At 40.8% G+C, this 20,373-nt stretch overlaps 1 protein-coding gene across 1 annotated transcript in view; it reads right to left on the bottom strand.

Annotated features, from left to right (window-relative positions):
• The window catches only part of SDHB (succinate dehydrogenase complex iron sulfur subunit B), a 681,600-nt gene that overhangs the window by 581,620 nt on the left and 79,607 nt on the right, over positions 1-20,373 (bottom strand). The window contains exons 2-4 of the mRNA XM_044061824.1: positions 18,696-18,832; positions 3,516-3,605; positions 2,944-2,947 (exon numbers count right to left, since the gene is read on the bottom strand). Of these exons, the coding sequence (XP_043917759.1) occupies positions 2,944-2,947; positions 3,516-3,605; positions 18,696-18,832 (231 nt within the window). The remainder of the gene's footprint in view (positions 1-2,943; positions 2,948-3,515; positions 3,606-18,695; positions 18,833-20,373) is intronic.

Raw genomic sequence — 20,373 nt, 5'->3', positions numbered from 1 at the left:
GATCTCATCATTCAGACCCTTTCCCATATTCGCCCACATTCTGATTATCCATTCAAGTTCTTTAGTTTCCACTATACTTTTAGTAGGACCCCCTCTATTCCCCTAACTTAACCACCTCTATAGCCATAAACTTAAAAGGTATGCAAGTTACCGGACATCATAACATGTTTACAGCATTGGTCTCTGCTTTCCTAAGGATATCATAGGAGTGTTCTCTCATCCTGTCTCAATCTCAGCATAGTCATTCCAATATAGAATGATTGACAGAATGTACAATAAGCTAGACAGACAAAATTGGTGGTATTACAAATAGCATTAAAACTAAAAAGATAATATTTTAAATTGAAAAAATCTACCAAAATTATAAAATGCCATAATCTAAAGCTTCTCAGTACACTTAACTATTAGCTAATTACTGCTGTGGAATCCTGGGTTTCTAAGGATATTTGCTTTCCTAGTTAAGTAAAATGTGAACGTTTGAGAAAAAGAACTAGAGGGGATGGTACATTATTATTAACACACAAAAGCATCAAATTCACTCTGGTTAAAAAAAGATAACACCGCACATTCAAGTGATTCAGCTAAAATACTGAAGTTATTTTGTTACCTTAGCCCTAACATGGATGCTTACTGCACGTTAGAATTATCTGACTAAACGAGATAACATTTGGGAAACTACCATTTTCTCAATGGGTGACTTAAATCAAACCCTTTTTATGTCAGGATAGTTGGAACACAAAACTGCTCATATTCTAAAGAATTTACCAACATCCCATCTCATCGTGGTTTGTATCTATTCCTAAGAAATGGCACGAGAACTGATATTCTTGGCTACTACAACAACCAAAATAAAGCATATTTGTAATTTTATGTTAACATCCTCTGGGAAATTCCGATCATAACTGAGTTTGAAATACTGAACTGGTCAGCTTCAAAATCCTGTCTTCAGCATCTTGATTATATTAAAATCAAAATCAGGAAATTCATAATCTACTAAAAATCACACTGACATACTGTGTTAGCATTGTCAAACATAATTTTGGTTATTCCAGATGTGAAAAATATTCTGAAATGTAGTATGGACAGTACAATAAAAACAGCAACAATAATATTAGACACAATATCCCCCCTTTTGGTGGAACTCAGAATTAATCAAACTTTACAGACCCAGATGTTTGACATCTATTTTGGGCAAATGCTTTAACAAACCTTTTAAATAAAATATAGAGTTGGCCCTTCTAGATATACATCAAAATTGTTTCATAAAAGGCAGATCCACACTAACCAACCTAAGAAAATGTTATCATCAAATATCTCTAGCCTTAGATCCCAGAGGTTATAGATTAGGATTTAGCCAAGGTCTTAGATTCTCACTCACTCAGCAATCAAAACCATGAGAAATGCAGACATTAATCCATCGTATTATGTAAAAATGATGCCCTTGTTAGGTTACAGTGTGTGTGAAAATCAACTGAGTTAGTTCAGAAAACAAGGGTCAATTCTGGACCTCACATTATTTAAGATTATGCTTGCAACACTCTCAAAAAATAAAATCTGCTGGCTATATAAATATGCAGAGGATAGTAAAATATATACATTTTTTAAACCACTGAGCAACAATCATCCACTGACCTATGCCAATCAATGCAATTTTGCCCCATTCAGAAAGCGCTATTTTTCTTGGGTTGCAGACCAAACAAAAAAAAATGCAAGACTTCTTGCCCCAGGAAAAGGTCCAGAACCTTAAAATTTACTGCCAGTTCCTATCCTCCCAGCCTGTTCAGCCAGGGAGATTTTCAGGAGCACTAGGGTTTCATGGCAGCAACCATACAAATGCTTCTTTAAGTAACATACGAGAAAGATTCAGTAATACCCGAAAAATGTATATACAAAGAGAACACATACAAAGATGCTGTTTTTACACACACACACACACACACGTCAAACAAAAGGGAAATTATACCATAATAAAATAAATTAAAAAAATGATTAAAAATGACTAACTGCAGGCAGCATATCAGAAAACTGCACTATCAGAAAAATCAGCACCCCTCCAAAAAATTTACATTAAATTGAGAAACAAAAAACCTAAACCTGACACACATTAAACATCATCTAATATGCAATTAACCTAAACACTGAAAAAAATGACGAAAGGGGTAGAAATATTCAGAAGAGACTAGTGCTGTGCTCAGACATTTCTTAAACCTTTTCTACCTTTACGGAACGTGGATAGAACTAAATCTCAACTATTACTGCACACAAGTGCAACATCTGAACGCATGTCTAGCAACACTAGCCCCACACCATGAAACTTTAAAAGCCAACAAAAAAAGACAATTTGATTAGCACTTCACACACTGCTACTCATTTCTGAATATCCCCTAAAAAGTCTCAGAACTACAGCAGAAAGTCACTCACAGAGCTTTATGTTCACAAACGCATATGCCAATGCATAAAGTTCTGTTTAATGCACAAAAAATTACCACATCCCACTTCTGCCTTTTGGCTTTTCCCGGTTAGGGGTAGTCACAGCGGAACTCTGGTCCGCTAATGATTGGCGGTAGATTTTTACGTGCAGAGTTGCCGGCCCTGACACACAACCTTCAACGAAGGTACACCCATCCACGCATGTCTCCACACAGAAGACACTCTAGCTGAGAATCGAACTGAACAATGTCTTACTGTGAGGCGAAAACGCTGCCGCAGTTTAAAAAATTACCACATCCCACTAAAATGAATAAATGAACAGTACACCAAAATGGGGAAAGAAAAAAAAACTTAATAAATGGAATAAGTGGGGTCTGACAGTGTGACATGTTAATTACCTTGTATTGCAGGACATTACAAGTCGCCACAAAACTATCTAAACCCACTAACTTGGCAGACCCCCACATAATACAAAACATCTCCAAGATGCAAAGCCATTTCACATACAACTGCACAGCTTTTTTTTTTGCTTTTTTTGTAACAGCCTGCATAATCCACTCACTAGATTATCAATACCTCTTCTTGCACCTTGCGGACACATTTGTTCCTCCTACTAGGTGATTGACAGGCTTATCTATCCATTTCCCAGTGGGGGGAGAGAATCCAAGGGCCCGATCATTTCCTGGCCAGTGTGACAACCTAATCAGACCATCCATTTCATTTGGAGGCAAAAGTCATCTGGAAGCAGGCCAGTCCATCAATACATTGCATCTTAACTCTCGCTCTCTCTCTCACAGGATGCAGTTGCAACTTTGGCCACCATAGTTTACAAAAGGTACATGCATTCTAGCAAATGCGAGTTGTGATTATACACCTGCACTCGTGAAGGTAGCAAACGAGCAGCAAGCCAGAACGCCTACCTCCTCCAATACGGATCCTCCCCTGCCTGATTCTTCCAGCAGCAGCCATATTGCTAATCAAGCATAGGATATCTTGGCTGTCAGGATTTACTGTTCTATCCCAGGGCTAAGTTTATGCATATACATAGTTTCAAGTTCAAAACCTAAAAAAAAAAAAAAAAAAACCTACCTTCTCGACACGATCTGCGAAAAGTCAATGTAGAGTCCATCTCATTTTTTATCTTGATCAGTGCATCAAGCACCATTGGCCCACATCTACAAAATACAAAAACAAAATGAAATGGGCATGCATTTTATTTACTTATACATTTATTAACTGGATAAGTGACTAGTCAGAAGACCCTTTGTCAGGCATGACCAGGCCACAAGGCAAAAATATAAAACAAAGTTACAGTAAACAGAAAGGAACTGGTACAGACAGCAAAAGGTGTAACAACTGCATACAGAATGCAACAGTACATAAAGGAGTACTATTGCAATTAATGGTACAAGGAATAAATGAATGAGCAAACACTGTACAGCAGTACATGCAATTCAGATATAAAACACAATTAAAAAACTTATATAATGAAAAGAATTGCATAGTAATGACCTGCTAGGTGTATTTTGATAGTCATGTGTATGCTGGCTGTCAAGCAAACAATCAACTACAAGTGAATAAAGATGAAATGTTTGGTTAGTAAGGAAGAAGGTATATTAACTGTAGCATTGGAAAGTTTGGTGAAAGTTCTACAAGTGCAGAGTGATGTAGGATGTGGACGAGTAGCATTTTCAAACTTGAGAGTTAAGTGACTGTTTATAGTCAATGCTGTTTTATGTTTACAACTTTGTAAGAACAGCTTAATTCCAAGACCTTCTACACAAGAACATTAACTGACCCACTAAACAGATTTTCCTTTAGTGCTACACATTTAGATAATGTTTCAAATACCCTTCACTTAAAACACAATTTCTTTGAGGTTACACTTCCTGAACATCTAACAAATAGACATACTGGCAGATCGTACACAGATGCTGTCTACGAAGAGGCAGGGCCTTGATTACATTGCACACGGAGGCATAAACATCACTTGCAAGTCCACTGCATGCTACCCCATGGACACTACGGGAACATGCAAGGGAAACTGATAAGGGCTAAGTATAGAAAACCCTTGACAGCTGCCCAAGGGACAGTTCCTTCAGATGGGTCTCACCATTTGCACATGGAACCGGCAAAAGATGATTTAATGGTTGGCAGGCAATGGTTGGGGCAAAACAAACAAAAGCCCAATGCACCTAAAACAACCTTATGTTCAGTGTAGAGGATAGTAAGACATCACACCGCACACAGTACCTGTAAAAATCCACACTAGAAGCAAAGGCAGTCCACTGCAAGAACAGTAAATATCATCAAAAGTAAGACAAAGCAATGTCTGCTGGAATCAGACATTAACAGTATATATAATATTCATTTAACAGTTCCAAACTGCAGCAAACATTCCAGCACTGAAGTAGAACACAAAGTCAATGGTCTCCATAAAACAGTGAACAGCACAGTCAATGAAAGACATCCAATCCACAGCACAAGAAATCCAGAGCCAAGTCCAGCACAAAGCAGTAACCACCAGCAGTAAAGACTTCCAATCTTCAAAAAGCAGATGCAGGTGGAAGTGCAGATCCACAAATGACAGTGATCCAGCACAACCATCCTGAAGAAGCCAATAAAAGCAGCAATTCAAGACTATGGTTCAAAGACAAAAACAGAGGTGTAAAACAAATTACTAAAGTCAAACACTAAGAGTTACAACAGCCCCAGTCTGTAAACTCTGCTGAATGGAGACAAAGTGAAAATATCCACAAACTCTGCAGACACTGCAGAACATGCATTAAATGTGCATAGTGAACTTCTACATCATTATGGCACCATTAAAATACCTGGACCTCTACTATAGGAGTTTTATGGTTTTACACAGTGAAGACTCTAGCTTGGCTAAACTTTGCTTGCAGTTCTTACTGAATGTTTTGTCTGTGCAGCCTTTTTATCCTTTGCTTGGATATTAAAATACCACCGGGTACCAAACATCTTCACCATATTGGCATTTTTTCCACTGCGCATACCACTGTAATGTTTCATCTGTTCTAAATATTCCAGTGTTCATGTTTCTGCCTGTATCCCATATAGCAGCTGAAAAAGCTGCCTTGGACCAGCCTACATACTTGGTTAATAAAGATAACTGTTCAGACATTTGCAACGAACAAAAATTGGAGAAATAAGTCTACTTACTCTCCCCTCCACACTTCTCAGAGAGAGCACTGTTTCAAATACTGCCAGTCTAAGTCAGTCAATGGAGATTCGTTGCAAAACATTTACTGTGCAAATCAGATGCATACTCTGAATCACATCCCAAAAGTCTGGCTAATCTAGGATGCATTCGTGTACTCACTTATTTCCTCTTGCATGAGTAGCTTTTGGGGCAGGCTGATAAGTCAAAGAACATTTCTACTTGTGCTGCCATATTGAGGATTTGTCTACTGTGCAACTAACCACTTGTTTTTAAAATCTTAATACTCAAAATTAAAAATAAAATGTCTGAAGTTGAAAAGGGCCTCTGAAGCCTATTGAATTGCTGCAACATCTGTCCCTTACTTCATCAGAAGTCCCATGCTCTGGAGTTTCTCATTTTCAATATCTCTCACTCAAGGAGTACAAAGGGCAGCTTAGGAAAAACTTTAAAGTGATACAGTCCCACAGATTGCCTATGTCAACACAACAAATCAATACACATCCTACTGAATCACTACACTGGCAATCCACTTTCGGCAACAACCACAACATTCCCCTATTACCAAGAATTACTCTGCCAGAGGCATACCTTTGAGAATTTACCTCTGCCATTCATCTTATGCCTATGCCTGCTCAATAAGTCTATAAAAGGCTAAGAAAGCTGCAAAAATAGAGTTCTATCATCACAGATGGCCTCACACCTCACTTTTTAAGACTGAGATTTATTATTTATTATATTTGTTGACTGGGCATGTCCAACTGGGCCAGAGGCCCATTTTCAGCAGAGACCAGGGGAGAAAAGCTCTGCAGTAATACACAACACAAATAAAAGCATTGTAACAGCAAAAAACATTAGTACAATAGAATTATTTTTCAGCATCAAGAAACAGTGCAAAACTAAGTACAGTTAACTAGAAGAGACCCAGGGAGAAAGCTCCACAGTAGTACAACACAACCAAGTAGCAGTAAATATAATACAAACAGTAAAACTGTACAATTACAGTAGCAGTAACAACCAAGTAGCAGTACATATAATTCAATCAGTAGAACTGTTCAATTACAGTACAGATTGAGCAAACACTAGACAGTATCTAAATTAAAATTTACAATAGGGAGGTTAAAAGGTCAGTTGAGAAAGGTAAAAGATGAACCTGGGGAATGGCAGGAGCACAGCCAGTGAATGGTAAGGCGTTTCTTTAGGAGTGATTTGAACTGCTCATGTGCTGTTTTTTTTGTTATGTCTGGAATGGTGTTCCAGAGTTTGGCTATTCTGTCTGAATAGAGAGAGTTGGCACGTTGATTGTGGGATACTTTTAATAAGAGTTTGTTGGAAGATCTGAGGGATCCGCTATTAGTATTAGGTTGAACTAAAGAGGAGATGGCAAGGCAGCTGTTAGGATGATAGATTATTCTGTGGGCTAGGATAGTTGATAGAGAGACAGAAGGTTGGGGAGCTCTAGCCAGTTTAATATTGCAAGAGCTGAGCAATGGTGGGATCTGTGTGCGAGATTAGTGGCAAATTTAGCAATCTTATGGTAACATGATTCTAGATTGCTGAAGTTCGTATATATATATATATATATATATATATATATATATATATATATATATGAGAGCCATAGATAAGGGTAGACAGAAGGTGCGTGCGAGCAGTGGCTAGACTGGCGTTGGGAGTTAGGAATGGCTTGGCCCTGTAAAGGGTACTTAGTTTGATGTGGACTTTTTTTGATGGTTTGGGCAATACGCATGTCAAATATGAAGTGGTCATCTATGGTAACACCTAAACGATTAGTATGGTCAGTGGGGGCAATTTTGGTACCATTTGCAGAGACTATTGATAGAGGGAGCTGGGAAGCCTTTTTTTTTTTTTTTTTTTTTTAATACTAAAAACTATGATTTTGGTTTTGTTGGGATTTAAAATAAGTTGGTGTTGGGAGAGGTAGGTTTCAATGTCCTGAAAAGAAGACTGCATTTTAAGTTGGAGTTCTTGGGGTGAGTGGGCTGAACAGATAAGGGTAGCACCTTCTGCATACTGTACTATGGAGGCACATTAGGTAGCTGTAGTGAGGGCGTTTGTGAATATGATGGAGAAGTGGTCCGCAAATAGAACCCTGGGGTGCACCCACAGCGATGGGGAGTAGGGGGAAAAGAGTTTTCCCACTTTGTAGCCTGTTGACGGTTGGAAAGATACACTCCCTTGCCTTACCTCTGCAGAATATCATAAACAGATCATTATTTGTTGATGTGCTCCACACCTCTAGAAAAATCTTCCATAGTGTTTCCCTTCCTGAATAAACATCTCTCTCTACTCTCAAAGGCCATGGCATCCCAAAAGCCCTGATATGAATTTAGTGTACTTAGGAAGAAAAAGGTCACTCACATCACCTGAGCTGCCACACTCTCCACTGTAATAGTGTGGAAGTTACAGTACCATTATTTTAATCCATTTCCAAAACTGAACCACTTAAATAAAAATGTTAGAAACTGTGGTAGTAACTGTGACTGAAGTTAAAGCAAGCGCCAAACAACGTCCATAGAAAGGGGTTTGCCCCACTGCACCTCTTACTTTACACAACCTCCTAGTCTGCACAACTGCTGGGAAAGTTTCACAATTTCATATAAACTGTTCATTGCTGGAGAATTGATAATCAGAAGCTTCATGCCAAGCATTAATTTAATTTCTACTGTGATGATGACACCCTTCTAGTCAGCCAGCCAATACCCTACAGTAATACTATGGCCATTATACCTGGTTCAGTGTTTTGGGACTTGCTCTAAGCTTCCAAAGGGTATGGCCTTCACCTTCCTGAACAGACACATGACTATCACCTACACCTGACACAGGCAGTTTCAGCCACTCCCCTCTTAGAATTAATTCGGCAAAACTTTACAAATACTCTTCTTAGCTCACAAAAAGAAAATGGCCTGCAAACTCGAGAGGTCATTTGGTATCTGCCAAGAAACCTCACCCTTTCTAACCTCAGAAAATACAGTAACAGTAGCCACAGGGGTTTTACTATTCCTTCAATATAGGTTACCCACTGCCAATATTAGTTTACTTTTTTCAGCAGAGAAGTGATGTAAACCAAGCTATGCATATTTAATAGTCAGGCCTCCAAATTTAAATACCACTGCATCATAATCAGTAACAGAAGGATGCTGCCAGTCATCCAAAAGACAATCCGTTTCCTAATGCACACTTTTTTTTTTTTTTTTACTGAATCACTTTCCTTCCCTAGACTCCATAGTCCAAGCAAAAACAATCTCCAAGCTACGCAAATCCTCATACAGTCCACTTGCACTAATCCATTCCCTCAACACAACAATGACACACAATATCACACTTGAGGGGTTAACAAAAAAAAAATTTTCTGGGGTCCTATGGTTTGAACTGGCACACATTAAAACATCTATCTCCAGTAATTTACATTACATTTGCCTGATGGTAGAAGGAAATAAACCAATCTACTCTGTTGTCTTCTGCCTATACCTAATTGGGATGCATGGCTAGGCTTAAAAGGCCCTTGTGGTCGTTAGTCTGGTAGACACTTATGAACCCTTGAACCTACTCCTCTATTTGCCCTGTACCTTTTTGAACAATTCCACAGATACCCACTTAATCACCAGTCCTGGCAGTCCATTCCATGGGTCCACAATCCCCTTTAAAAAGAAGGGGGACTGTACAGCCAAAAATGCTGCCCTACAAATTTATTTCTGTCACCCCTATTTAAGGCAACCATTTTGCATCTCACTGACATGATCCTGTGTACCCAAACCATGCCTCTCTACACCTTTTTTGGTTTCAAGTGAGAAAAACTAAAACTTCCCTAGTCGCACCCTTTTCTTTACAAAACATGTACACTTCTGGTGGCCTTCCTCTGGACTACTTCAAACCACCTGACTGCCCTCATCTTGTATAACCTGTAGAACTACGCACAGTACTCAAGGTGTGGCCTTTTCTTTTTTGCTTCTGAAATCTACCCCCCCCCCCCTGAGAATACATCACATCATTCTGCTGGCTACGGTCACTGCTCTTGCAATTTCTCTCGGTTTCTACCCCCCTGAGAATACAGCACTCTGCTGGCTACTGTCACCACCCTCGCCATCTCCTCCTGGTGTCCCAGTTCAGGTGTAGGCAACACTCCCAGATAAATTTTCCCTGTTTCTTCTGCTAAGTGAAATCTATCCCCCCCCTGAGAATACATCACATCATTCTGCTGGCTACGGTCACTGCTCTTGCGATTTCTCTCGGTTTCTACCCCCCTGAGAATACAGCACTCTGCTGGCTACTGTCTCCACCCTCGCCATCTCCTCCTGGTGTCCCAGTTCAGGTGTAGGCAACACTCCCAGATAAATTTTCCCTGTTTCTTCTGCTAAGAGTTCCACAAAAGTGGCTATGGAACAGGTACTCTGCATTTCTCTACACAGAGTCATTTAACCATATATGAAATGTAGTTCTTTAACCTTGATGCTATCTCAAACCTCTATTTTTCCTAGAAGCCATGAAGGATCAAATCAAATGCCTTGCAAAAATCCAGGCAGACTACCTTACAAGTACTTGTCAAGTTCTCCTGTAACATTCATAACATTTAAAACAAGACTAAGTGATTACTGTATTAAAACACATACATAACTGCACATCTGATACTCTAGCAACTGAAGTTCAGGCAGTATAAACAATGCAGCTACACCAAGTATAAACAATGCAGCTACACCAAGTATCTTGTGTTTTTGTATTTCACAATTAGAACCAAGTCACAGCTGAAAAGGGTCTGTAAGTCCCAATCTACTCTCTTATAAAAAAGTTCAAAGTGCATCCCACTCTCAAAAGCTAATACTTTTGGTCCATTCTTCCTCAGACTTTACCAACATCACCTAATGCCTGCAGTTGAGCCACCCTGCACAAGACCTCTGATAAAATCACATGATGTTCTTAGAATTCTGAAGCTTTTGCCAATGCTCTGCAGAAAAAGTTAGCCAGAAGTACACCCAAACCGACACAATGTACGTGAAGTGGAGACGTACATTTTTCCATTAATTTCTACCCACACCTTCTTCTGCTTACTGCCTTGCTCATTCAGTAATACAGAAAAATTTGACATATTCTATCTTAAATTAGACATACAGTGGATATAAAGTGTATACACCCCTGTTAAAATGCCAGTTTTTTTTTTTTTTTTTTTTTTTTTTTAAATCACAACAAAGAGAGACACCACAATAAATAATTTCAAAACTTTTCCTACTTTAATGTGACCTATAACCTGTACAATTCAACTGTAAAACAAATCTGTTAGGGGAATATTTAACTGAACTGGCAGTTTTAACTCTGCTGTTTGTTATTTGCTAGTAATTACAGGTGTGGGGGTAGCCACATTCTTTGATTTCCTGTCCTTGCCTATTTAAGTGGTACAGTGTGAAATATTTTCTGCTTAAAAACCTCAGCTTTGGCCGGCTAAGAACTTGGTTATATTCAACTGGACGTATAAGAGAATTTAAGTACCTTTATCTGCACTTTAAAAAAAAAAAAATACAGTATTTAATTTGATTTAAACTGTGTTGAAGGAATATTTAACTGAACTGGCAGTTTTAACTCTGCTCTTCAGTTATTCCCACCCACCCTCCCTGTTTTTGTTTTGGTGTTAATCTTAGCGGCCTTGAAACTGCCCGCCCCTCAGCCTGCCTCTGGGCCCATCTCATTTGCTCACTCAACTGAGTGCAGTGAGATCATATTCTGACTTCAGGCACTCCTACTGTGTACAAAGAGAGCATCTGGGAAACAGACAAAAATAAATAAATAAATAAAGCTCATTTCCTGCCTTTCCTGTTAAGTGGTATAGATTATTTGTAGGCTTCTGAGCCCCCAAGCCCTTCTGTGTTTGAGGGAAGCCTTCTAGCTTGTTTTTTTTCCTTATAATTAGCCAGTTTTCTAGTTTCAGCACTCAAATCTGTTTCTTTGATCTCAGTACTTGTTCAGATTAAAAAAGAAAAAAAAAAATTCATCTGCTTTTACTGTACTTGTGTTTCTACCTACTTCATTTTACTTTTGCATCATCTTAAAAATACTCAGTTGTATTTATTACTGCTTGGTGTAACTCATTCTAAGCCTTTTGGTTTAAACACTTGGGCTTTGGACCAGTTGTTTTGCACTGAGAGGGTTTGTGGTCTGCACTGTTGTGGCAGAACAGGTAGCTTACATCCTTCTAGGTTGGGAACTGCTGATTGAGGGCTCAGTGTCTGTTATTCTAAAAGTGTATTAATTCCGGTTTAAGCACTTGGGCTTTCAGGCCAGTTATTTTACATTAAGAGGGTTCGTGGTCTGCACTCTTGTGGGAGGAGAGGCTGGACTCTGCCCTTCTGAGCTGGGAATTTCTGGTTAAAGGCTTATAGTGCATGCATATCTGAACTGCTTCTTACTGAAGTTGGTGCGCCTTGTTTGCTGTGGCATAGACTGGATTCGGGCCTGCTGGATTCTAGCTTTGTTTGTGTAACTTGAGCACTAATCCAGACATTCTTTAAAGTATTCAATTGTATTTATTACTGCTTGGTTGTAACTTGATTAAAGTGTAGCTATCATTCTAAGTCTTTTGGATTAAGCACTTGGGCTTCAGACCAGTTGTTTTACATTAGGAAGGTTTGTGGCAAGCACTGTGGTGGCAGGACAGGTAGCTTTCATCCTTCTAAGTTGGGAACTGCTGATTGAGAGCCCAGTGTCCAAGTGTATTAGTTCTGGTTTAAGCACTTGGGCTTCAGGCCAGTTATTTTACATTAAGAAGGTTCGTGGTCTGCACTCCTGTGGGAGAAGAGGCTGGACTCTGCCCTTCTGAGCTGGGAATTTCTGGTTAAAGGTTTATAGTGCCCGAATATTTGAACTGCATCTTACTGAAATTGGTACACCTTGTTTGCTGTAGCACAGACTAGATCCAGGCCTGCTGAATCTAGCTTTGTTTATATGCTTGTTGTTTGTTTGCTTATTTCCCTGGAACGCTAATTCCACCTAATCTGTGCTTCTCAGCGCTTCTGTGGATCACTAGTGATATCTGCATTGCTTACTGTACTTATTTCCTTGTTTCACTTGAAAGAAAGTTACTGTTTGTCGTTTCTGCATTTAGTTACTTGTAACACATTGCACTCAAGTTACCTGGCACTTGCTCACTAAAGCAATTATATAAAAGTCAGCACTAAAAATTAAAAGCACTACACCCTCACTCCCCACTGGCCCTTGTTTTCAATTATTAAGGAATTCCCAATATTATTCTAGCATGTCCAAAGGTCAGTTGTCAATCTCCTCTCCGGTCCAGCTGGTGAATCTGGGAATCTTGAGGCAATGTTATAAACTGCCTCATGTACACAGACAACCCTCTCCTCCTCCCACATAACACAAATACTTGCGAGAGATGCAGCTATTTAGCCAAACTGGAGGCTGAGCTCTCTCAACTCAGGACTGGCAAGACCGGACAGGAGGAGAAGGCAACTACACACACACACACACCACAAAACCAGCCTCACACAATGCTACCACACCACTGAATCAAACACAAACACACAAAGACATACTCGGAGGCCCTGAGTAAAAATTTACCTAAACAGCAGAGGCCTCCAAAGCAGACACCCAAACAACTGCTACCTCAAGACACCCCACAAGCAACACATAAACCACAAAATCAGTGTGCAAAGCAGTCACAGCCCTTAAGGCCAAATACAACACCAAACATACTTGTCATAGGTGACTCCATAGTCAGACACACTGACGTCCCACTCACCAGGCTGAACAAGGAGAGGGTCACAGTAATCTGCCTATCGGGCGCTAGAATCCGCCACATAACACAAGCACTCAGGTCACTCCACGGCAAGTACAAATATGACACAGTCATTGTCCATGCTGGTGTGAACGACCTGAGACGTACCTCCCTGGACTACATGAAAAGTGACAGAGGAGCTCTCTGATTATGTAGCCCAGGCAGGTATGACCCTGACCCTGAGCAGTATCCTTCCTTCACCAAGAATGATGCCACAATATAGAGACAAGATGATCAGCTTTAACAATTGGCTTAATGTCTGGTGTCATTCAAAGGGGATCCAGTGTCTGTCTGCCTGGGATGACATGCTTGACAAGCCACGCTGCTTCGCAAGGGACGGCTTGCACCTGTCACCCCTGGGATTCCGGATATTGGCTAAGGCTCTTGCCACCCCCATAGTGCCTTTTTTAGGCAAGGCTCAAATTCTAAACCTACCACCATAGAAAACAAAAATGGGAAGAAACTGAGGGTAATGCTGCTCAATGCCAGAAGTCTAAATCTCAAAATGCACGCACTTGAGGCCCTTCTCAGTATGGAGAACATCGATGTCTGTGCTGTAACTGAAACCTGGTTCAAGGCTCCTGAGAGCACCCCGGCACTATTAGGTTTTACCTCATATCATGCGTTCCGGCCCCAAAACCCGGACCACACCACAAAAGGAGGGGGTGTATCCATATTCATAAAGGATACCCACACCTCCAGGTTGGTGGCAATGCACGCAGCTTCGGAAACCATCCAGGTGCAACTAACCATAGGCAAAACTGCTCTACAAATTGTAGCATGCTAGAGGCCACCCTCTCAAACTCAGGAACCCCACACAGCCTTCCTGAAGACACTGGAGGGTATAAATGTATCTCCAAACACCATCATATTGGGTGACTTCAACTACCCGAATATAGACTGGGAACATTACTCAAGCCCTAACTTTCTAGCCCAACGGTTCCTGGAGTTCATAAATTCAAATGCCATGGAACAGCTAGTCACTGTTCCCACGAGAGAGAAAATATACTAGATCTCATTATCACAAACATGGGGACAAAATGCTCCACACCGAAGTATATCCCTCATTGGTGAGATCTGATCATAAACTAATCTCACTGGAAATCCACATCCCGCCCCCCCCCCAAACAAAAAAGACCACAGTGAAGAACTTCTCTAAAGCAAACTTCACACTACTCAAGACTGGTGTGGTATCCTTCAAGGCCCCTGAGCCAGTGGAAACCACAACCCAAGCTGCGGAAGCCCTTACAAATGCCTTCTATGAACATCTCCAGGACTGCATGGATCAGGCAATCCCAAATAAAACCAAGACTCTTTCCACAAAGGGCAAACGTCCAGTCTGGTGGACCCCAGCCATTAACAAACTTTACAATAAGAGGAGAAAGCTATTACATGATGGAACAAAATCCATAAAAGGGAAGTCACCCCTGATCATTATTAGTAAAAAATACGAGCACTCATAAAATCAACTAAGGCCAATTTTGAGAGAAAAATTGCCATGGATTCAAAGGACAATCATAAGGCCTTTTTCAGCTATGTTAGGAACCTGGGTGGAAACTCCCAGATATGCTCAGAATTAGTCCAAAAGGATACAAAAATCACTGAACCCACAGACATTGCCAACATACTGGCAGACAGGTTCAGTGCAAACTTCACCCCTCTCCCCCCCTAAAGGAGGGATAACTATCCCAGCAGAGTGTAGCCTCCCAGACATCTCAAATGCGCAGGTGAAAGCTGCTCTCTCTAAAGCTAAAAACACAGCATCAATGGGACCGGATGGTGTCCCCGGCTGTGTGCTACACGAGCTAAATGAGGAATTAAACCCGCACATAAGGCAGCTGTTTAATCTCAGCCTTACCACAGGATACGTGCCCAAGGAGTGGCGTACGGCAACTGTGGTCCCACTCCACAAAGGCGGTGCCTCTACAGACCCTGGTAATTACTGCCCCATAAGCTTAACAAGTCTAGTCTGCAAAGCTATGGAGAGGATCATAATGGAGCTCATAAACAAAGATATAGGGGACTTGCAGACATTGGACCCGACCAGTTTGGCTTCGTCAAGGGCAGATCATGCCTTTTGAACTTGGTCGACTTCTTTGAAACAGTCACCAAGGCCATTGATGAGGGAAAGGCAGTCCATACAGCCTACCTTGACCTTGCAAAGGGTTTCGACACAATACCCCACTTGGGTATTGTAGAAAAACTTACCAGCTTAAATGTAAACCCATATGTCACAAGATGGGTTGCAAACTGGCTTAAGGACAGAACCCACAGGGTTAGAGTTGCTGGCGCTATGTCAGACTCCAAGCCGGTCACAAGTGGTGTCCCACAGGGCTCGGTCCTTGGCCCCCTATTGTTCGGCATCTACTTCTCAGAAGTACAGGCCAACATGGGAGGACTTTGGCTGACAAAGTTTGCAGACGACTGCAAACTGGGCACCATAGTGGAAAGTGCATCGGACAGGGATATCCTTCAGAAGGGACTCACAGAAACAGATAGCTGGTGCCAGAGCCATGGCCTGAAGTTAAACGCCAAAAAATGTATAGTCATACCCTTCGGGAAAAACAAGGTAACCCCAAGCTACCATATAGGTGGCAATCCACTAAGCACAGAAGAGGTTATCAGGGACCTGGGGACCCAGGTTGACAGCGGCCTTTCTTTTGACACTCACGTTGCTAAAGTGGTTAGAAAGACCTTCTACATTGCCCACCTGATCATGAAGGGATTCACATCCAGATCTAGTGAGGTCATTGTTCCCCTGTACTCTTTACTTATCAGACCAATGATCAAGTACAATGCCCCATTCGGGATGTATCTCACCCGACATCTGCAGCAATTGGAGAGACCCCAAAAGTTCCTCACCAAAAGGATAAAGGGACTCCAAAATGTGTCATATGCTGCCAGATTGAAGAAACTCCAGCTCTATTCAGTCGCATACCGTCTGCTCAGAGGTGACATGTGCCTGACATACAAGGCCATGTCCAACCCGGAATTAATGGACATGCTCCACCTCAAAAAAACCAAATCCACCAAAACCACTAGAGCAAGCGACTTAAACCTTAGCACGGATATAAATAGGACGTGCTAGAGGGATAGATTTATCACTCAGAGACTCCCTATGCTGTGGAATAAAATCCCGGTCCATGTGAGGCAGAGCACCTCGCTGGCTCTGTTCAAGAGAAATCTTGACCTGTGGATGGGAGATCGTAGGTTTACCCCGGGAATCATCTCTGTGTCACTGCTGGACAGAGGCACAACAAACTAATGGGTACAGTATTTTTTCATATAAGGGGTGGCGTAAGCCACAAAACTTTGGGCTAGGCTTATAAATGCCTTAGGGCAGATAGCCTAGTATAAGCCTATGAACCCATGAAAAATATAAAAAATAAAAAGCATACAATAAGCTGGTTGCATACACGTGCACACCCTTAAACTAATATTTTGTTGAAGCACCTTTTGATTTAATTAGAGCATTCAGTCTTCTTGGGAAGGAGTATATCAGCATGGCACATATTGACTTTGCAATATTCTCCCACTCATACTTGCAAAAGTGCTCCAAACCAGTCAGATTCCAAGGGCATCTCTTGTGCACAGCCCTCTTCAGGTCACCCCACAGATTTTCTATTGGATTTAGGTCTGGGCTCTGGCTGAGCCATTCCAATTTTCTCCTGGTGAAGCCATTATTTTGTTGATTCGGATGTATGCTTGGGGTCATTGTCGTGTTGAAAAGGTGAAATTCCTCTTCAGCTTTCTAGCAGACGCTTGAAGGTTTTGGGGCAACAGTGACTGGCATCTGGAACTATTCATAATTCCCTCCACCTTGACTAAAGCCCCAGTTCCAGATGAAGAAAAGCAACCCCAAAGCATGATACTGCCACCACCATGCTTCACCGTAGGGATGGTGTTCTTTTGGTGATGCAATGTGTTGTTTTGCACCAAACGTACCTTTTGGAATTACGGCCAAACAGTTTGTCCTTGGTCTCATCAGACCACAGCACATTTTTCCACATGCTTTTGGGAGACCGGATGTATTGTTTTGCAAACCTCAGCGGGGCCTGGAGGTTTTTCTGTGTAATTAAAGGCTTCCGTCTTGCAACCCTACCCCACAGCCCAGACATATGGAGAATACAGGAGATTGTTGTCATATGTAGTACACAACCAGTACTTACCAGAAATTCCTGCAGCTCCTTCAGTGTTGCTGTAAGTATCTTGGCAGCCTCCCTGACCAGTTTTCATCTCGTCTTTTCATCAATTTTGGAGGGACGTCCAGTTTACATCACTATTGTCCCATATTTTCTCCGCTTTTTGATAACTTGTCTTCACTGTGTTCCATGGTATAGCCAATGTTGTGGAAATTTTTTTCTACCCTTCTCCTGACACCTTTCAACAATGAGATCCCTTTGATGCTTTGTAAGCTCTCTGCGGACTATGGATTTTGCTGTAGCAGGCAACTGAGTAAAGGTCAGGAAAATCCCACTAGGACAGCTGAACTATATCTAGGGTTAATCAGAGTCGCTAATTGATGGCAGGTGTGCACCAAGGAAGACTGGATGCTGTAATTAAATCAAAAGGTGCTTCAACATAGTATTCGTTTAAGGGTGTTCACACTTATGCAACTAGCTTATTGTACGTTTTTTATTTTTTATAATTTTCCCCTAGCAGATTTGTTTTTCAATTGAATTGTACAGGTTATAGGTCACATTAAAAGGTGGGAAAAGCTTTGAAATGATTCATTGTGGCCTAACAGGGGTGTGTACACTTTTTATATCCACTGTATGGGCACACAATGTTTCTAATTAAGTCATGGGACATTGAAATTCAGCAATTTCTGCCAATGCTCTGCCAAAAATTTCAGCAATTTCTGCCAATGCTCTGCCAAAAATTAAAGATTTGCCATCATCCAGCTTCAAAAACAAGACATGGCACATACTGCTGAAACATTCAGCGAGTTGAAGGTATTTACTTAATAAATTAACGGGATAATCTGAAAAAGAAGGAAATATAGGTCTTACTGGTAAGCCTGGACAAATTATTGCAATGTATAATAGTTAAGAATAGAAGAATGACTTCCTTTTCATTTATTCTTGCATCATTCTTAAAGGAAGAAAAATGGTAAATTTAATATGGTAAGTTACAATTTGCCTCTTCATTCCAAATGTGGATCGCAGATCACATACATGAGGAAGCGAGGCAGTTCACCACTAATGCCACTTAATTCTGCTACCACTTTTTCAGATGGTGGGGGAAAGTAATCACTGCCAAATGACAATGATGGTAAGTACTCACGTATTTAGGTCTACTTCGTAGGTCTGCATGTGTGGCTTGTCGCCAGGTTTATCAGGATCCCATCTGTAAATCGAAAATGACTTAATCCGGGAAGCTGCGGGAGCAGCTACTGTTGCAGTCTTTGCTCCTCGGGAGACCTAAAGTAATAAAACAATTAGGATAGACAAACATTTCTTTCAGGATGCTAAAGCATAAGGAGAGAAAAACACTAACATTACTAAACAACTCTGTTAATATTAGATTATCTCAAAAAGTTGCTCATCGATTTACATTGGTTTAATCATTTCTGGACAAAGATGCACACTGCATAAGTAAAGCCTGCAGTCCAAACAGTTTTTGCAATTTTTGTTTATTTATCCTTCATTGACTGGGCTAACCACACTAGGCTAGTGGCTTCTCTCCAGGAGATGAGGTGGTATTTCTATTACTAGGGGAAATTTGGCCAGGGCATCAGGGAACTTCCGCTATTGTTTTCAATATGTTGTTGTATCTTTCAGCTTTTCCTGGTTAGGGGTTGCCACAGCGGAACTCCGGTCCGCTAATGACTGGCAGTAGATTTTTACGTGCCGAGTTGCCAGCCCTGACGCACAACCTTCAACGAAGGTACGCCCATTCACGCACGTCTCCACACAGAAGATGCTCTAGCTGAGAATCGAACAAGACAACGTCTTACTGTGAGGCGACAACGCTACCATCATATTGTTTTCGATAAGTGCCAGTGATATTTTACATTCACTTAAGCTTCTATCGACTCAAGCAGATGGGACCTTGGTTTAACATATCTGAATGCCAACCTACCGAGGATGGTTGCAATCACCCATTGCTGCTCTACAATGTCAGCAATCCAATCACCTGGATTCGGAAAGGAACAAGCAGCTTTATGATCTTACAGCATGAAAGGCGTATAGGCTACCTTTTGCTCCACTGACACTGCACTGAGTTCTCTTTGTTAACTATCTTTAGTGTTTTGCTTCAGAAGAATCTATTTAGAAATGTCACATAACTAATAAAATGAAGTTCAAAAAGTAATTCCACAATATCAGGAACAATGGTAGCCAAACTTGTCCAATCTAAAATGCAGGAAAATATTATATTTAGTCTTAAAACAATGCACTTAAGCAACTACTTTCGACCCACACAAGAATGAAGAACACTACTGCAAACAACTGCTAGCCTATTATAAAACCTACAGCAGTACACATTTCTATTTCTGTATACCACTCTATACAAAGAAAATGTCATGGCAGTAATGCAAGCTTCGAATACTTAAGACGGGACTGTGTGTTTTAACTATGCAAATAAACTTCAGTATATGAAGTTTTTAAAAGATGATAAATCAAGCTAAAATAAATATTTACTCTAGTTAACTGCAGAAGTTTAACAACAGCTATTTGCTGAAATGTTAGTCTGCCTGCTTGACACAGGCAGCCTGACATTTATGAATGTGTTTAACAAGCTGAATCAGAGAGACCGAGATGCCTATTTAAAACATCCTTTCTGTGAAAACAAAAAGACCAGAAGTGCGACATAAGAACTACTGTGCCAATATAACAAACAATAAAAAAGGTTTAAAGGACTGCACATTTATCAGGAAGTTTTTATTGCAAGGAACTACTGATTTTTTTTTTGTTGACGTTACTCTAGGATATGTTAGTTCAGAGAAGACCTCAGTAAAACT

This window comes from Protopterus annectens, chromosome 2.part0 (assembly GCF_019279795.1).
Source record: "Protopterus annectens isolate FY-2018-M chromosome 2.part0, PAN1.0, whole genome shotgun sequence".
NCBI lineage: Eukaryota > Metazoa > Chordata > Ceratodontiformes > Protopteridae > Protopterus > Protopterus annectens.
Note: the sequence above shows the minus strand (reverse complement) of the source record. Positions and strands in the feature narration are given on the sequence as shown.